The following is a 20,236-nucleotide window of genomic DNA, read 5'->3' on the forward strand; positions in this document are numbered from 1 at the left end:
CTTGTATAATTATTTTATTCTATTAAAATCTTCATTAAATAAAGATAAAATGAGAAATTGCTTTCTAAAATTTTATTCTCGAACACTTTCTAAATCTGTGTGAAAACATACATTTGTCTATGTCAATAAGACTGAAGAAGTATATAAGTTGAGAAAATTAATATCAATATCATTTTAAATTTTTTTATGTATGTATATCATTTAAAACACATATTTGCTAAAGCTAGCATAAATCTGGATTGAAATTTGATTATTATCAGTTTACTTTGATAGTGAAATAATCATTTCATTTATTTTGTTTTTTTTAAGAAGTGGAAACCCGTAGTCGCTATCATTTAGTGCGCACTAGATAAACTCCCGAACTAATACAATAGCCTGCAAGCCACGCTATTCAGCTAAAACGCACTGAACAAGCCCTGTGCGATAGACTGGTCATAAAAATTTTGAATTAAAATATTTATTACAAATATCATACAAAGTCATGTGTGCATGCACCAAAAATATTTTTTTTCCATTTCTCTTTGTTCTGAACATCTACTTACATTCAAATTTTGTTTCACTATTGTTTAATGTTTTATCATTTTTATATAAAATTTAATAAATTAAATCAAATAAATTATAATATATCAATCAAATCAAATACTATATTAACTATCATTTCTTATTTATTTTTTATTACATTATATTACTTATTATTTATTACATCACTCAAATCAAACGGTCAATCATAAATTATCTTTTTTTTATTATTAAGATAATACATTACCCTTGTCATATTTAGATATTCCATGTAATATTTAATTTGAAGTAAAAGCCCAATAAGTTTCATAAATGAATATGAATAAACAATCAAATCCACCTCCAATACTTCTTAAGGGTGCAAGTGAAGTGAATCAAGATAGTTATGAGTACATAACTCGGTCGAAAATAAACTTGAGCTTGATTTAATTGAACTCGACTTGAGTTCGAGTAGCTCTAGATTTTACTCGAGTCGATCTCGAGTATTAACTTTTTTTTACTTGAATAGCTCGCGAGCTATTGAGTTTGTATACACACATAATTTTTAATGTTTTTATAATTATGTAATATAAATAATAAAATAACTCAATCTTATTTTTCTAAAATTTCAAGTTCAAGCTTGAATAACTCGATATGTACATATATAATTCGAGCTCGAACTTGAATTTGATTACCCCGATTGACTACGAGTTAGAGCAGAGAAAATAAAATCGAATCGAGCTCAAGTGGTGTGGACTTGAGCTCAGTACTTGGCTCAATTTCACCCTACTCTCAATGCGGTGAATCATGCCACCTTAGTAGTTTTTATTTATTTATGTTAGTCTATCTTCTGTAGCATAACAATTTATTTCTTATTAAATAAGCCCTGGAATAATTAATTTAAATAATTATCAAAATAAACTAACTTAATTAATCAATAAATATCAACAAAATTTCATGGTATATATTCTTCCTGCTGTCAATATTTTAAATATAAACATTCAAATAAACTTTTGCTAGACAAGTCAAGTTTTGGTGAATAGATGCTTTTTTAAAAAACCCAGTAGACTCTTGCTTATTAAAAAATCAGTAGAAAATATATTTCAGTAGAACTATGCTGACTATAGAAAATAAAAAAGTAAACTATTACTCCAAGACTTCAATAGAAAGTTATTGTTGTAAATTTGTTTAAAATTAATTTTTGAATGGAAATTATGGTTCATGAATGTGAGTGTCCTTTGGCTTCTCTACATTCTTGAGTTAATTTGAGAGTTTTAACTCTTCACAGTCTTGAGTTAATTAATTTTGTATGACTTTTGGTGTGCATTTTGGAACTTATAAATAGTGTTTCTATTTTCTCAATTCATACACACAAAAAGATATTCAAGATCTCACTCAAGCATTCTCTTGTATTTCATATTTCTAGCTTCTCATTTGACCTCCATTAAGTTTTGGTGATAAAGTGAATGTACGATTCGAGTTCGTGGAAGTAGTGAATTTGTGCTTAGTTTGCTAGTTCAACAGTTGTATCTTGAGAAACATGCATCCGTACGTATTGATCCTCGAGCACCTTATAGAGATGACAAATCTATTTTAAGGAGACTATATTTGCTACAGGAATCAGTTTGATTTACAATTGCTTTACAGTTTTCTTACTATTTTTTGTTCACAATATTGTTTTACTGTTTTCAATCATCGTTTTGTATTTTGCCTATGAGATCATTTTTTACTATGGCCATATCACGAATTTATGCAATTTGGCAAACAATCTGAAAATAGATTTAGTATACTGATTACGTGATTTGTTTTGATATGGATACTGATTCGAATGACTCAAATGTGCCAAAGTTTAGTCCCCCTGTTATCAAGGTCATTGATCTTTTTTGCTATTCTGGTTAACCATGCTCACCGGAGAAACTTGATATCTCGATTTTTAAGAGATGGTAACAAAAGATGTTTTTTTACCTCATGACTCCGTTGAATCTGACAAGGTTTCTGACTGAGGATGCTGGTAAACTCATCGAGGTCTAGGGAGATGTTCAATCTGCTAGTGTTATTGATGCATGACACATTTTTATTTCTTGTGTAGATATTATATAATAAATGGTTGATTCGGCTTGCTGTATAATGTCTATATTGACAAAATAATAGGCAAGGAGTTATGAAAGTTTTTGGATCGGAAATATAAGTTTGAGAATGCTGGAGCCAAGAATTTCATCGTTGGATGATTCATGGATTACAAGATGGTCTACTCCAAAATAGTTATCAGTTAGGTAATCATGCATGATATTCACGCGGAGGGCATGGTGCTGACCAAGTGGTGGCTATCATTGAAAAGCTACTTCCTGCTTGGAATGATTTCAAAATTATCTGAAGAAAAAAAAAAGGAAATAAATGTCTGGGCTTCTCATTGAAGAAGACAAAAAAGTCTCTTAAAAGTGATTGTTCAATCTTGATGTGGCTAAAGCAAACATGCGTTAGCGTTAGCATAGTTAGAGCTTGAAGGCCAAGAAAAATGTCGGGTCATTTCGAAGAGGTGCCAAGTTGGGATCCAATAAAGATATTTTCACTCTGAAAAATGCTACAACTGTGGGATTTCGGGTCACAAAGCTTCAAAATGAAAGAAAACAAGGTTTGTAAATTGATGAAGTATTTGTATGACTTAAAGCAAACACCAAAATAATGACACAAAAAATTCGATAAAACCATGTTAGAAAGTGGATTTAAATCAATGAGTATGGCAAATGTATATACGTTAAGAACATTGAAAAGGACTATGTCATTTTATATCTTTACATAGATGATATACTTGTCATTGGGAGCAATGATAAGATGATTAAATCCACGAAGAAATTGTTGAACTCAAAGTTCGACATGAAAGATTTGGGCTTAGCTGATGTTATCCTTGGAATTAAAATCCATAGAACATCAGAAGGACTTGTTCTAAGTCAGTCACATTATATGAACAAAATATTTGAGAAATTCAATAAGGATGACTCTAGATTGACTAGAAACCCCGATAGATACAAGTTTACATCTATCTAAGAATCGAGGTGAGAGTATCTCCCAATTAGAATACTCTCGAGTCATTGGAAGTCTGATGTACTTAAAGTTATACACGACCAAACATGGCCTATACAATAAGCAAATTGAGTAGATTTACGAGTAATCCAGGAGCTGAACACTGGAAAGCAATTCTCAGATTGATAAGTATGTAAAGTACATTCATGACCATGGGCTGCGCTATACCAGATATCCCGCTTTTATTGAAGAATACAGTGATGCAAACTGGATATCTGATAAGAAAGACTCAAAATATACAAGTGAATTTGTATTCACTTTTGGAGGTGTAGCAATTGCGTGGAAATATTCTAAACAAACTGTAATAGTCAGATCCACGATGGAATCTAAGTTCAAAGCCCTAGGCAAGTGTGCTGAAGAGGCTGAACGACTGCTTCTTTTCTTAGAAGATGTTCCAGGATGGATGAAACCTGTGTCGGCTATATGCATACACTGTGATAACCAATCTGCGATCAGAATGACAAAAAACAATATGTATAATGGTAAATCTAGACACATACATCGTAGATACAATACCATTAGACAAATGCTCTCAACTGGAGTTATCTCTATTGACTATGTAAATCAAAGGACCCGATTCCATTTTAAGCAATTAAAATAGCTAAGTATGTTTAAAGTGGTAAGACATTATTAAGGAGTCCTTATTTGGAAAAATAAGTAGAAAATCGAATTTAGGACATTCGAAAATGGCTCGGAGGGTTCCAAGAATTTGAGTAGTTCGGAAGATCCAAACTTGAACCAAGGCAGGATCGGAAGGGGGCGTTGCAGCTCGGATGCAGATGGTGAGTTCAGAAGCTCCGAACTCCCTCAGTTAGAAAAAGTATGAGTTTTTATTGGTGATTTGATGGGTGAGAGATCGGAAGCTCCGAACCCTCATATCGGAATGTCTGAACTTTGTCAGTAGCTTGAGTTGTCCAATCGCAGGACATGTGTTCGGTGGACAGGGATCGGAAGCTCCGATTGGATGATTGAATGCTCCGAAGGGAGAACAGAATGTCCAAACTTGCGATCGGAAGGTCCGATCGTGGTCTATAAATAGGGGTGAGATTTCTCATAGTTGGTCCATGTTTTATATATGGGTTTTGAGCCAGTGAATAATTCTTAGTGTTTTAGTTGTCTTTTCGAGGTTCGGACGATAGCGAGGTGCCACGGGACTTGTAGCGAAGCTGTGCTTGGGTCTGGCTCTTCGACATCAGCAGGCTGACGACGGACGCATGTATAAGTCTAGACTCTTAATAGATTTTGGGAGTAGAAATTAGTCTAGTTATGAATTTTAGATAATTTGTAGTGATTTGGATTTGTCTTGACTTGTAGGCTTGGACTGTAGATAGTTGTACAGCTAGACTAGTAGTTGAGGTATTTAAGTACAGACTAAGATTTCCAGCTGAGTATGCATGTTTATGTGTTGCATTATTATCTGGAATGTGATGCATGATTATATTATTCTTGATTTGTATGCGGCATTGGTATACATGTTGATCCTTTGTATCCATTCAAGATAGCCAGTTGTCTCTAGGGTTTCTCAACCCTTGTGTTTTCTCGCATGATTGGGCACCGTGTGACACTCACTGGACCGATGGGACAGCGTGTGCAGTTTACCCAGGACAGTGAGAGTCCAAGATCGGGTCCCGTATGTGTTAGACCCACTGGATGTTCGGAGCAGCGTGCACATACTAGAGGCACCTATGTTCTGAGCATGTTATTCCACATCTTGATCCCAGTGTACCAGAGCATTCATATTCCATGTTGCATGCATCATTTAGACATGTAAACTCATACTTTTGTACTGGACATTAGCGCTCACATTCCTACTTTTATCTTGGACACTCCATTCAATGATACATGTTTACAGGTGGACCAAGAGAGAGTTCAGTGGTTGTTCGATGACCAGAGCTTGGTTGCAAGGGTCACCGGTGGCATTTAGTTTAAGATTCTATTCGATATTTAGTTAATGCGATTGGGTTGTATATTATTTGTCTTGGGTTTCTAGTTATTTACCTGTTTTATTCTGCCGAGTTAGTTTATGATTTAAGTTTTTGCATTTATTTTGATTATTTTTATCTTAAATTTAATTGCATGCTTAAGCTTTTGTTTAGTAGGTGATTTCGAAGTAGGTCACTATAGACAATATAACGGATCCATTAACCCAAGGGTTAAACAGAGAGTTAGTTGCGAAATCATCAAAATAAATGAGATTGAAGCCTATAGAATAAATTAGCGCGAAGAAAAACCCAACCTACGCTGATTGGAGATCCCGAGGACTAGGTTCAATGGGACAACCTAATCACATTAATTTGGTAGATCACTGTTGGGGGTTATCCCCAGTCTATTCCTATTAGAAACAGAGAATGTTGAGGATAAACCTATGACTTTTAATGATTCTAATGGAAAGCAACATAGAATCACATGTGAGAGAAAAGTGGGGCCGCTTCAAAAAAATTGCAAGAATCAATTCTAGATCCTCTTGCCTAACCAGACGTGTGTTCATGGCCAAAACGAACATAATTATTATAACTGAATAGCATCAGAGAGTGTCTTGTGTGAAGTATATCTTAATTTACACAAACACCAGAACAATTCAAGGATATCATGTCTACTGGTTGTCTAGTAAAGAAAATATATTTCATACGATAAGGTTCAAAGGGTAACACCTACCTAACCTAAGCAAGATTCAACTGTAGAGCTTTATCATCAAGGTTCCTATAAATTTTCATTCATGTGGAAGATTGCTGGAAATTTGTTTAAAATTAATTTTTGAATGAAAATTATGGTTCATGAATGTGAGAGCGTCCTTTGACTCTTCACATTCTTGAGTTAATTTGAGTCTTTTGGCTCTTCACATTCTTGAGTTAATTAATTTTGTATGACTCTTGGTGTGAATTTTGAAGCTTGTAAATAGTGTGTCCATTTCCTCAATCCATAGACACAAAAAGATATTCAAGATCTCACTCAAGTATTCTCTTGCATTTCATATTGCTAGATTCTTATTTAGAATCCATTTTTGATGATAAATTGAAGGTACGATTCGAGCTCGCCGGAGTAGCAAATTTTTGTTTATTTTGATTCTGGTTCAACCGTTGTATCCTAAGAAACAAACGTTTGTACGTGTTGATGCCTTGAGTTTCATGATGTCGTGAAGGAGCTCGGTGATGGACTTCATACCCTTGACTGGATGAGAGAGTTGAGCCTTGAGTTGCATGAAGCAGCCCCGACTTGGAGCGACATAGGTTTTTGCAAGCGTTGACCACGCTTCAAGAGACATGCGGGACGAGGCTATAAACGAGGAGTGGGCGATAGAGCGTTGATGATAGAGTTTAGCAAGAGTTGGTCTTGACGGATCCAAAGGGAGTAGACTGGGTTCAGTATTTGTATGTTGTTGGTGGTGAGTGTAGGGGGTCAGGGAGGACATGTGTTGGAGCCATCAACGAAGCCAAGGAGGTCGTATCCAATAAGAAGAAATCGAAACTGGAGGTGCTAGGCGGAATAGTTTGTGGAGGTAAGTTTGAGAGGGGCTTGGGCATTGGCAGCGCTTAGTCGTGTCGCGTCCAAATTACCCGACTCAACTCAGATAAATAAAACATGCAGTAGTGAGAGAAGGGATCGTTCCCATGAGAAAAGTGAAATTTATCGTGTTCTAAAAATTACTAAAATAAAATAAAATGGGTTTTGAGATTTGAAATTAACTACTGAAAATTAAAAGCAATTTAAAGTGAAATTCTATCGACTATCATGCAAGATTAAATTATAACGAAGAAATCAATTTGAAACAAGCCTTGGTATCGGTCGACTACACCCTTGAAATCATTCATTCGATCATCGATTATCTAAAAATAATTAATTAACATTTGAATATTCATCATTGGAGATTTAATTCTTGTTTCACCTTAATCTTAGTTAACTAGACACAAACGTTCTAAATTAACCCTTACCAATGAATCAACCCAATACAAGAGATTAGATTTAAATCCAAGGCATCATGCAAACTAGTAAAACTGACGAATCTAGATAACACATACACAAACGAATGTATTTAATCTAGTCAATTTTTGTTTCTACAATTTAATAAACTCACAAGCGGACGATTATTAATTGTAGTTGCTTCACAAATCAGATGATTCAAACAATTACGGATTCAAATTCTAATTTAGCTATAGTTTGTATGAAAAAATCATCAGGTGATCAATCCAATAATCAAACACACAAGCATGACAATCAATTCCAAACAACTCTTGATACTCAATTGAAATCAAACAATGAAAAATTGAATCTCACAAATAAATAAATCAAGGTCTTGTCTTCCTCAACCAAGTTCAAAAGCCTAGCCAACAATATTCATGAATTCTCCAGAAGATTTCATGAAAGTAAAAGTAAATCTAAGAAAAATTAAGAAAACTGAGAAGAAACCTAGCCTCCCAAATATGTTCTCCACGTTCTAAGCCTCCAAGTCTGATAATCGGAATAATAATCTTAAATAAGGCTAGAGTCCTTAAAAATAAAATTTCCTAATTTAAGGATTTTTTTCCCGAACTGCGCAGCTCGCTCGATCTGCTGAGTTCAGCAGATCGAGCTAGAATTTCTCTGTTTAACTTTTCAAGATTTCTCTTCGGGCCGCTCAATCTGCCGAGTTCAGCAGATCGAGCCGAAAAACTTCTGTTTTCAATTCTTCGTTGTTCCATGACGCTCGCTCGATCGGTTGAGTTCAGCAGATTGAGCGGCCAAACCTCTATCTTCATTTTCCAACCAAATTGTTACATCCTACACAATAAAACCGGGAGCATGTTATGAAAACACGATGCATGAAATATGAACAAAAAACGTAATTAAAACACATAAATGTATGCAAAACAACAACAAAATGATATTAAAATATGTAACACAAACACAACTATCAAATACCCCCACACTTAATCCTTGCTCGCCCTCGAGCAAGTCATGCAAAAACAAAATGAAAACATAACAAAAACATAAGTAAGGAAGAATCATGCATAACATAGCCTCAACAAAGTTTCTCACACAAAAAAGCTTACGAATATTCTTGATTTTCCATAATACACCTACAGTAGAATGTAAAAGTGTGTGTGTGTATCATGTTATCCCAGCTACATGCAACTTCAAAAGATATAGTTTCAAGACTGTTCGCCGACCTATAACAATTCAGTGTAAGTTTCAATATCAAGAACCCCCATTTCAACAATCCTTCAACACAACACAACTCTCTTGAGATATGATTACGCACCATCGGATTTTGCACCCGACATTTTTAAAGTTCCAATAATTACCCGCATACTTAGCTATAACTAGATATGATTTGAATTTCAATCCCCTTGTCTATAGCCCGGATGAAACTACAATCCCATTAGATCCGCAAACTTAGCTATGGAATAGTGAATATAATTTCAATCACATTCCAAGCCCAGATGAAATTATTATTTTAAAAATTTTCAAATTTTTAAACCCATTTAATCCACATACTTAGTAAAAAACAAGATGATTAGGATTTCAATCTTCTTGCTCATAACCCGGATGAGTTAATTTTATTTTCACAAAATTTGCAATACAAAATTTTTTTAACAGGTTACGCCCAAGATCGTATATGTCATATCAACAAGATCATCGAGATTCAAAAAACTATCAAGTTCCACAAACACCTATTTTCATGCAATGGTCCAACAGACATCAACAACATCTAATATATCGCTACAATTCACTGGTTAAACATGTCCAATCAAGAGTAAAAAAAATTTCAAAAGTTTTAATTTTTTTTTCAACTTCATCATCATAGGCTAAAAATCATCTTCTACTTATGCATACTAAACACATGAAACAACGACAACACAAATCACGAACTATATGCAAATATGCAACAAAACAAATGCAAAACAAATGCAAAACAAAATGCAAGCAATGCATACACCCCCCCCCCCCCCCACACACACACACACACTTAGCTAAAGCATTGCCCTCAATGCTTCGAAACACAAAAACACAGCAACACAAAGAACAAAATGACAATGCGATGCAAATGTAAAACAAAACTCCCCTGGTTCAAGTGTTGGTGGTGTCGTCCTCTTCCATATCTAATGGAATAATGGAAGTATCATATTGAAACTCGGACTGCGGAGGTGGCGACACTCGGTTCTGAAAACAACGAAAAAAAACTAAAATGAAAGGAAAGAACACTGGGTTGCCTCCCAGCCAGCGCCTCTGTTTACAGTCTTTGGCCCGACTGCATGCTTCTGATGCTTATGGTGGTTCATATCTAATTCCCTTGTCCACCTTCACCCACTTGAGCACTTTCACAGTTAATTTTGGTCTCTTCTTTGAATTCCTAGAATTCTTAGGTTCTTCAGCTTCGGGTTCCTGCAGATCAAAAAGAGAAATTTTAACAGGTCTTGCTACTACTTCCTTCAACTTACACTCATTCACAACTTTCTTGTGCTCTTGTGACAAGTAATCATTGATATCAAGATTATTAACAGCACTTTCACAACTAGAAAAATTCAGGTTATCAAAAATATTAAACTTGACAATCTCCCCATCGAATTTCATAGTGAGAGTACCATTATTAACATCTATAACAGACTTTGAAGTTTTAAGAAATGGTCTTCCTAGCAAAATTGGGCTCTTCAAATCATTGTTTTTCATGTCAAGAACATAAAAATCAACAGGAAAAACCAAATTACCAACTTGCCCAAGAACATCCTCTATCACACCCCTAGGATAAATAGTAGATCTATCAGTCATCTGGATAACAGTTGCAGTTTCATTCAAAGGCCTTAGTTTTAAGGAAGGATAAACAGAATATTGCAGGACATTAATCGATGCTCCTAAATCTAACATGGATGTATCAAGCTGAACATCTTCTATTTTACTAGGAATCGAAAACATACCTGACTCCTTGCATTTTGTAGGTATCTTTCTCTGAATCACAGCAGAAACATTTTCTCCTAATTCAACTTTTTGACATCCCTTTAGTTTTTTTTCTTTTCGCAGTACATAATTCTTTCAAAAATTTAGCATAGCGAGGTACTTGCTTAATAACATCTAACAATGAAATATTTACCTCACATCTACGAAAATTTTCATACAACCCCTTAATACCTTCATCTTTCCTAGACTCTTTCAATGCAAGGGGAAAATGAGCTACAGGTTTATACTCAGAAAGAGGAGGAAACTTACCTCTTGGTGCTTCCTTTTGAATAGGTTCACTCTCCACTACCTTAGATTTCCTCTCATCTTCGTTTTGTACTGGTGCTTGTACCACTTCTTCATGAACCTTCAACTCCCTTCCACTCTTTATAGTTATTGCACTCACATTATCTTTCGGATTCACCAATTGTGATGGCAAACTGCTAGAATCTTGTGCCTCCAACCTGTTTATTGTTGTTGCCAACTGTCCCCCCTGAGTTTTCAAGTGTTGGATACTTGCTCTCGTTTCCTGTTGAAAATTTAAAGTATTAGTTACAAGATCCTTAACAATATTTTCTAGAAACTCACCAGGCGCTGGAATGTGAGGACGCTGCTGTGGAGGATAGGGTGGCCTATATGCTTGATTATTTGGTTGCACGTGAGGTGCAGGCTGATTCACCGGAGGGTTTCCGTATCTAAGATTGTGATGATCCTTCCAACCTGGATTGTATGTGTTGGAGTAAGGATCATACTTCTGCTGTGGTGGCCCTGGAAATCCTCCTGCTGCATTGACTTGTTCAATAGATCCCTCTTGAAGCGTGGGAAACATGTCAGTTGCATGTTCCATAGCAGTGCAAATTCCATATGCCTTCGCAGTCTGTCCATTCCCTACAGCCATTTGACGCACAAGAAACGTCAGTTCAATTAATTGTTGCTCAAGAGAAGAGACATTTACCTCGTTATTCTGTCGTGGCGTATGGTAACTTTTGTTGGTGCCAAATTTTTGGGAATTGGCAGCCATATTCTCTATTAGGTTCATTGCAGCTTGTGGTGTCTTATCAACAAACACTTCTCCACTGGCCGCATCTAACATATTCCTGTCATGGGGTAGCAAACATTCATGGAAATATTGAATTAAAAGGTTTTCACTTATCTGATGTTGCGAAAAGCTAGCACACGACTTTTTGAACCGCTCCCAGTATTCGTGAAGTGATTCCCCCATAAATTGCTTGATCCCATATATTTCCTTCCTGATATTCGCTGCTCTAGAAGCTGGGAAATATTTCTCCAAAAAAATCCTCTTCATTTCAGTCCAGGTCGTGATGGATCCAGAGGGTAAATAGTACAGCCAATCCTTTGCTGCACTCTTAAAAGAGAAAGGAAAGGCTCTCAGTTGGATTTTCTCCTCTGTTACTCCATGAGGTTTCATACTCGTGCATACCATATGGAATTCCATCAAGTATTTGTGGGGATCCTCACTTGTGAGACCATGAAAAGAAGGCAGTAAGTGAATTAATCCGGATTTCAACTCAAATGTAGCATAATTTTCTAGAGTATGAAAAGTAATGCATAAAGATTGCTGATTTAAATCAGAAGTGCCCAGTTGTCTCAGGCTCAAATTTGCGTTGGCAGCCATCTCTTCCTCAGGAATTTCAGTCTGAATTTCGTCCTCTTCTTTTTTCCTACGAGCTTCTCTCCTTCGCCTATGCAAAGTTATTTCAATCTTCGGGTCGTATGAAAATTCTTCTTCAGAAGAGTCACCTGAAAGCATTAACAAACCCGAGAAGCACTCGGGGAAAGAAAATAAACAAAATAATGAAAAGAAAATAAATAAAATAACACAATCAAATTAAACGCCTTCCCCGGCAACGGCGCCAAAATTTGGTAGCGCTTAGTCGTGTCGCGTCCAAATTACCCGACTCAACTCAGATAAGTAAAATATGCAGTAGTGAGAGTAGAGATCGTTTCCACGAGAAAAGTAAAATTTATCGTGTTCTAAAAATTTCTAAAATAAAATAAAAAGGGGTTTGAGATTTGAAATTAACTACTGAAAATTTAAAAGCAATTTAAAGTGAAATTCTATCAACTATCAAGAAAGATTAAATTATAACGAAGAAATAAATTAGAAACAAGCCTTGGTATTGGTCGACTACACCCTTGAAATCATTCATTCGATCTTCGATTATCTAAAAATAATTAATTAACATTTGAATATTCATCATAAAAAATTTAATTCATGTTTCACCTTAATCTTAATTAACTAGACACAAGCGTTCTAAATTAACCCTTACCAATGAATCAACCCAATACAAGCGATTAGATTTAAATCCAAGGCATCATGCAAACTATTAAAACTAACGAATCTAGACAACACATACACAAGAGGATGTATTTAATCTAGTCAATTGTTGTTCCTACAATTTAATAAACTCACAAACGGATGATTATTAATTGTAGTTGCTTCACAAATCAGATGATTCAAACAAATACGGATTCAAATTCTAATTTAGATATAGTTTGTATGAAAAAATATAAGGTGATCAATCCAATAATCAAATACACAATCATGACAATCAATTCCAAACAACTCTTGATACTCAATTGGAATCAAACAATGAAAAACCGAATCTCACAAATAAATAAATCAAGGGCTTGTCTTCCTCAACCAAGTTCTAAATCCTAGCCAAAAATATTCATGAATTCTCTAGAAGATTTCATGAAAGAAAAAGTAAATCTAAGAAAAATTAAAAAAACTGAGAAAAAACCTAGCCGCTCAAAGATGTTCTCCACGTTCTAAGCCTCCAAGTGTGATAATCGGAATAATAATCTTAAATAAGGCTAGAGTCCTTAAAAATAAAATTTTCTAATTTAAGGATTTTTCCCGAACTGCGTAGCTCGCTTGATCTGCTGAGTTCAGCAGATCGAGCCAGAATTTCTCTGTTTAACTTTTTCGAATTTTCTCTTCGGGCTGCTCGATCTGCTGAGTTCAGCAGATCGATCCGAAAAACTTCTATTTTCAATTCTTCGTTGTTCCATGACACCCGCTCGATCGGTTGAGTTCAGCAGATCGAGCGGCCAAACCTCTGTCTTCATTTTCCAACCAAATTGTTACATCCTACACAATAAAACCGGGAGCATGTTATGAAGACACGATGCATGAAATATGAACAAAACACGTAATTAAAACACATAAATGTATGAAAAACAACAATAAAATGATATTAAAATATGCAACACAAACACAACTATCAGACATCAATGTTGAAATAGATAATTAAGGTGGTGGCAGGTGGAGGGGTGATGGCTGGTGGTGCAACGGTGGAGTTGATGGATTCCATTGACGTGAGAGAGGGGATGACATATGCCTATTGGTCTGCTGATACCATATAATGTTGAGAAATAAATGCTTTAATGTTATTGATTATTTTGTGCACTAATATATACAAGATACAAGTGCTAACTGTCTATCATAACATAAAGATATGTATAATATTATCCTAATATGTACGGATGATACAAGGTATAAAATCCGTAGACAAATCTTCAAGAATATATGCTAACAGTTAATACTCAACTTAAAACATCAAATACTTAGAAAATTTAAAATATTATAAAGCATAAGTTTGTTATTTTGAGATAGTTCATTGGTTCTCCTTGCTTTGGCTTTTAATTTATATCTAACGAATAAATTTATTAAAAATTAAAATTTAATATATTCCGAATGTTCAGTTGATGCAGTGCAGAGCAAATAACCCAATGCAATCAACGCACTCACATGACATCTACATGTGCAGCACTGGCTCATTCGAGGAAAACGAATTAATCGTCGTCACTATCGACTAACTTTTCATGTGGATTGCATCAAGGGTAATGCACTCGAGTAATAAGAACCCAACAAAAATTATGATAAATATACAAACATCGTGTTATATGTGCAATAACATATATACATATATATATATATATATATATATATATATATATATATTGTTGGCCCATTCATTAATGTGAATGGAAATGTGAATGGAATTAAAGGTGCTCGGCCATCCCTCAATAAATGCCCAGCTAATTGATAGCTCCTTTTTCCGGCTGCTAGTGCTCTGATTGGCCATAATTGATGTAAAATTCCATCTGCCAGCAACTTTCGGTAGTAGCCTTAATGCCTATATTAGGTGGAAGTATTCTTCTTAAGCATAATAATTCTCTTTGCATGAAATACTTCTGTTCGCTTGCCTTTTGTTTTCTTCTTTGTTCAAAGCAGCTGCGTAAGCTTTTATATTTTCAGCTCGTGAACCTTGCCTCTTGCTTCAGCTCGTGAATGCTTTTGCTCTGCTTTTCTCAACTACTTAGTTTCTTACTTGTTCTCAGTTTTGAGCTTCTATGTGATATTGTTGCGATACATCATCAGTTCGCCGGTGTAGTACCTCCGTGCTAGGTGACTACAAGGTTTTTCCGTTGTATACTGGGAAACAGACGTCTGTCGTGATCCTCACGAGCACATCCGGGAGGGGACGAATCTATTTGAAGGAAACTGTAATTTTACAGGCCTCGGTTATGTTATTCTTGATTTGAACAAAAGTTCACGTAATAGTTTTTGTACTACAAACTTAAAACAGATTTTTTGACGTTTCGTTACGTGAATCAACTTTAGTTATGGAAGCTTATTCTACTCACTCAAATTCTACAAAGATGACTCTTCCTGCTGCTGCTACGGTGCCTCTAAGCCATGCTGATAGGCCGGAGTAATTCGAAGGCTTGAATTTCAAAAGGTGGCAACAAAAAATGTTGTTTTACCTAACGACTTTGAATCTAGCAAAGTTCCTCTCTGAGGATGCTCCCAAATCTGTTGAGGGAGATGTGCAGCTTCAGTGCAGTTGATGCATGACACCATTCAGATTTTTTGTGTAGAAATTATATAATGAATGGTTTGACTGATTCGCTCTACAACGTGTATAGTGAGAAAAAGACGGACCGAGAGTTATGGGAGTCTTTGGATCGGAAATATAAAACCGAAGATGCCGGGGATAAAAAGTTTATTGTTGGTAAATTCTTGGACTACAAGATGATTAACTCTAAATCAGTGATCAGTCAAGTTCAAGAACTACAAGTGCTCTTGCATGAGATACACACGGAGGGCATGATGCTTAGTGAAACTTTCCAAGTGGCAGCTATTATTGAGAAGTTGCCTCCGGCTTGGAATGATTTCAAGAATTATCTGAAGCACAAATGAAAGGAGATGAATGTTGAAGAGCTCATTGTTCGAATTCGTATCGAGGAAGACAACAAGTGTAACGCCCCAAAAAATACTCAATTTCAGTCCTTTAATTTATGAAACTTAGAAATTTAGGTCAACCCATATTTACAGTTTAGTCCCTGATCTTTCCCAAAATTGCAATCTAGTCCATGATTATCTCCAAACTTCAATTTCAGTCCTTTAATTTATGAAACTTAGAAATTTAATTCCAATTCTCATAAATTATTTAATTGGGTATTTTTCGGGGCGTTACAACAAGAGTTCTGAAAAACGATTGTATTCTCCAAGTGCTGCTAAAGCTAATATTGTTGAGCAGAAGAAAAATTCAAAGACAAAGAAATATGCTGCTGGAGGCTCCAAGTTGGGTCCAAAGAAAGATATGTTTAAAAAAAAGTTTCTTGGTAAGTGCTATAATTGTGGCGCTCCTGGCTACAACTCTGCTGACTGCAAGAAACCGTGAGAAAAATCTCTTGGAGGACATATCTAAAGAGGTTTCAAACATGGACCTGTGTGATGTCATTTCTGAAGTAAATATGGTTGGATCAAATCCAAGGGAATGGTGGATCGACACTGGTGCCACCCATCATATTTGTTATGACAAGGACATATTTGCTACTCTTGATGAATCAAAGAATGGTGAAAAATTGTTTATGGGCAATTCTGCTACCTCTGATATCAAAGGACAAGGGAAAGTGATCTTGAAAATGACATCCAGGAAAGAGCTGACTCTTAACAATGTATTATATGTGCCAGAAATTCGAAAGAATTTGGTGTCTGGTTCGCTTTTGAATAAGCATGGTTTTCGTATTGTTTTTGAGTCAGATAAGTTTGTTTTGTCCAAATATGGAATGTTTGTTGGAAAGGGTTATGTTTGTAATGGCTTGTTTAAACTCAATGTAATGACTATTAAGCCAAAAATAAATAAAGTGAATGCTTCTATTTATTTGCTCGAGTCTTTCAATTTGTGGCATGGTAGACTAGAACATGTTAATTATGATACAATTCATAGATTAATTAACTTGAAAAACATACCCACATTTCATATTGATAAAAACCACAAATGTGAAATTTGTGTTGAGGAAAAACTAACAAGATCATTTTTCAAATCCATTGAAAAAAATAATGGACCCCTTGATTTAATTCACATTGATATATGTGATTTAAAAAAAGGGTAAACGCGTGGTGAAAATAAATACTTCATTACTTTTGCTGATGATAACACAAAATATTGCTATGTGTATCTTCTTAAAAGTAAAGATGAAGGAAAATTTGTCCACTATAAAAGTGAAGTTGAAAACCAACTTGACAAGAAAATTAAGGTGCTAAGAAGTGATCGTGGAGGTGAGCATGAATCACCTTTTGCTGAGTTTTGTTCTCAACATGGTATTAGACACGAAAGAACTGCACCTTATTCGCCTCAGCAAAATGGTGTTGCAGAGGGGAAAAATCGCACTTTGAAAGAAATGATGAATGAACTGTTATTGAGTTCTGGTTTATCACATAACATATGGGGAGAAGCTGTTCTAACAGCTAATTATCTTTTAAATAAGGTATCCCGAAAGAATCAAGATAAAAGTACATATGAGTTATGGAAAGAAAGAACACCATCATATCAATATTTGCGAGTGTGGGGGTGTATTCCTAAAGTAGTTGTACCTACTCCGAAAAAGGTCAAGATTGGACCTAAAACTGTTGATTGCATTTTCATTGGATATGCACACAACAGTAGCGCTTATTGATTTATTGTATATGAATCTCAAATACCTGACATTCATAAGAATACAATAATGGAATCAAGAAATGCTTCATTTTTTTGAAAATGTGTTCCCTTGCAAATCTAAGGAAGAACCAGGTTCATCTAAAAGACCTCACGAGACAATGAAACAAGAGGTTGACCATGAGGTTGAACCTAGACGTAACGAAAGAGCTAGAATTGAGAAATCCTTTGGTCCGGATTTCATCACTTTCATGATGGAAAGTGAACCTCAAAGCTTCAATGAAGCTGTGAATTCATCTGAAGGACCTCAATGGAAAGAGGCTATAAATTCTGAAATAGAATCTATTTTGCAAAATCATACATGGGAACTAGTGGACCTTCCTCCAGGAAGTAAACCTCTAGGTTCTAAATGGATTTTCAAAAGGAAGATGAAATCAGATGGAACAATAGATAAGTATAAAGTCAGATTGGTAATCAAGGGTTACCGTCAATGTGAAGGGCTTGATTACTTTGACACTTATTCTCCAGTAACAAGAATAACTTCAATCCGGGTGATACTTGCAATTGCCGCTTTGTGGAATCTTGAAGTACACCAAATGGATGTAAATACTGCTTTTCTAAATGGAGATTTAGAAGAAAAAATTTACATGAAACAACCTGAGGGATTTTCTGCACGTGGGCAAGAAAATAAGGTTTGTAAATTGGTGAAGTTTTTGTATGACTTAAAGCAAGCACCAAAACAATGACATGAAAAATTTGATAAAGTCATGCTAGAAAGTGAATTTAAAATCAATGAATGTGATAAATGTGTATACGTTAAAGACAATGAAAATGAATATGTCATTTTATGTCTTTACGTAGATGACATGCTTATCATCGGGAGTAATGATAAGATGATTCCATCCACTAAGAAATTGTTGAACTCAAAATTCAACATGAAAGATTTGGGATTAGCCGAAATCATCCTTGGAAGTAAAATTCATAGAACATCCGAAGGGTGGTTCTAAGTCAATCACGTTATGTGGATAAAATTCTTGAGAAATTTAATAAGGATGATTCTGCATTGGCTAGAACCCCAATAGATACAAGTCAACATCTATTGAAGAATCGGGGTGAGAGTATCTCCCAATTAAAATACTCTCGAGTCATTGGAAGTCTGATGTACTTAATGAGTTGTACACGACCAGACATAGCCTATGCTGTAAGCAAATTGAGCAGATTCACGTGTAATCCAGGAGCTGACGACTGGAAAGAAATTTCAGATTGCTAAGGTATTTAAGATACACTCGTGACCATGGGCTGCACTATACTAGATATCCCGCTGTTATTGAAGGATACAGTGATGCAAACTGGATATCTGATATGAAAGATTCAAAATCTACAAGTGGATTTATATTCACTTTAGGAGGTGCAGCAATTGCATGAAAATCTTCTAAACAAACTGTAATAGCCAGATCCAAGATGGAATCTGAGCTTATAGCACTTGATAAGTGTGCTGTAGAGGCTGAATGGTTGCGTCTATTCTTAGAAGATGTTCCAGGATGGGTAAAACTTGTACCGGCTATTTGTATTCATTGTGATAACCAATCTGCAATCGGAAGAGCACAGAGCAATAGGTATAATGGTAAGTCTAGACATATACGTCGTAGACACAATAACATTAGACAACTACTCTCAACTGGAGTTATCTCTATTGATTATGTAAAATCAAAGGATAATATAGCGGATCCATTAACCAAAGGGTTAAACAGAGAGTTAGTTGCAAAATCGTCAAAAGGAATGAGACTGAAGCCTAAAGAATAAATTGGTGCGAAGGAAAACCCAACCTAAGCTTACTGGAGATCCCAAGAACTAGGTTCAATGGTAAAACCTAATCGCACTGGTTTGATAGATCACTGTGGGGGTAATCCCTAGTCTATTCCTATTATAAAACAATGAGTATTGAGGATAAACATATGACTTTTAATGATTCTAATGGAATTAAACATAGAATCACCTATGTGAGAGAGAAGTGGGGCTGCTTTGAAGGAATTGCAAGACACAATTCTAGACCCTCTCACAGAACCAGGCAAGTGTTCATGGCCAAAACAAACACGATCATGAGAACTGAATTGTATCAAGAAGATTCCTGTGTGAAGTATATCTTAATTTACATGAACGGATGTACAATTCAAAGATATCGCGTCTACTGTCAACCAGTGAATTTTTATGCTTTCACAAGGGAAGGTTCAAAGGGTAACACCTACCTATCCTATGCAGGATTCAACTGTTGAACTTTATTACGTATTTCTTCGTTTATCTTTAAATTTCCATTCATGCGGGGGATTGTTGGCCCATTCATTAATGTGAATGGAAATGTGAATGGAATTAAAGGTGCTCGGCCATCCCTCAATAAATGCCCAGCTAATTGATAGCTCCTTTGTCCGGCTGCTAGTGCTCTGATTGGCCATAATTAATGTAAAATTCCATCTGCCAGCAAATTTTGGTAGTAGCCTTAATGCCTATATTAAGTGGAAGTATTCATTCTTCAGAAGCATAACAATTCTCTTTGCATGAAATACTTTTGTTCACTTGCCTTTTGTTTTCTTCTTTGTTCAGAGCAGCTGCGTAAGCTTTTATATTTTCAGCTCGTGAACCTTGCCTCTTGCTTCAGCTCGTGAATGCTTTTGCTCTGCTTTTCTCAACTACTGAGTTTCTTACTTGTTCTCAGTTTTGAGCTTCTACGTGATATTGTTGCGATACATCATCAGTTCGCCGGTGTAGTACCTCCGTGCTAG

The 20,236-nt window shown here is 35.5% G+C and overlaps 2 protein-coding genes across 2 annotated transcripts; one reads left to right on the top strand and one right to left on the bottom strand.

Moving 5' to 3' along the window:
* Window positions 1-9,624: 9,624 nt before the first annotated feature.
* Window positions 9,625-12,259, bottom strand: LOC140872509 (uncharacterized). The gene is made up of 5 exons (XM_073275354.1): window positions 11,077-12,259; window positions 10,953-11,017; window positions 10,643-10,873; window positions 9,856-10,500; window positions 9,625-9,717 (listed from the first exon to the last, which is right to left on the bottom strand). The coding sequence occupies exons 1-5, from the start codon at window positions 12,257-12,259 to the stop codon at window positions 9,625-9,627; spliced, it is 2,217 nt and encodes a 738-aa protein (XP_073131455.1).
* Window positions 12,260-16,083: 3,824 nt separating this feature from the next.
* On the top strand, window positions 16,084-18,205 carry LOC140872510 (uncharacterized). Its single transcript, XM_073275355.1, has 3 exons — window positions 16,084-16,592; window positions 17,133-17,292; window positions 17,585-18,205. Exons 1-3 carry the CDS (start codon window positions 16,084-16,086, stop codon window positions 18,203-18,205), a joined length of 1,290 nt encoding a protein of 429 aa, XP_073131456.1.
* The last annotated feature ends 2,031 nt before the right edge of the window (window positions 18,206-20,236 follow it).

Source organism: Henckelia pumila, unplaced genomic scaffold (genome assembly GCF_033568475.1).
Source record: "Henckelia pumila isolate YLH828 unplaced genomic scaffold, ASM3356847v2 CTG_466, whole genome shotgun sequence".
In the NCBI taxonomy this organism is placed as follows: domain Eukaryota; kingdom Viridiplantae; phylum Streptophyta; class Magnoliopsida; order Lamiales; family Gesneriaceae; genus Henckelia; species Henckelia pumila.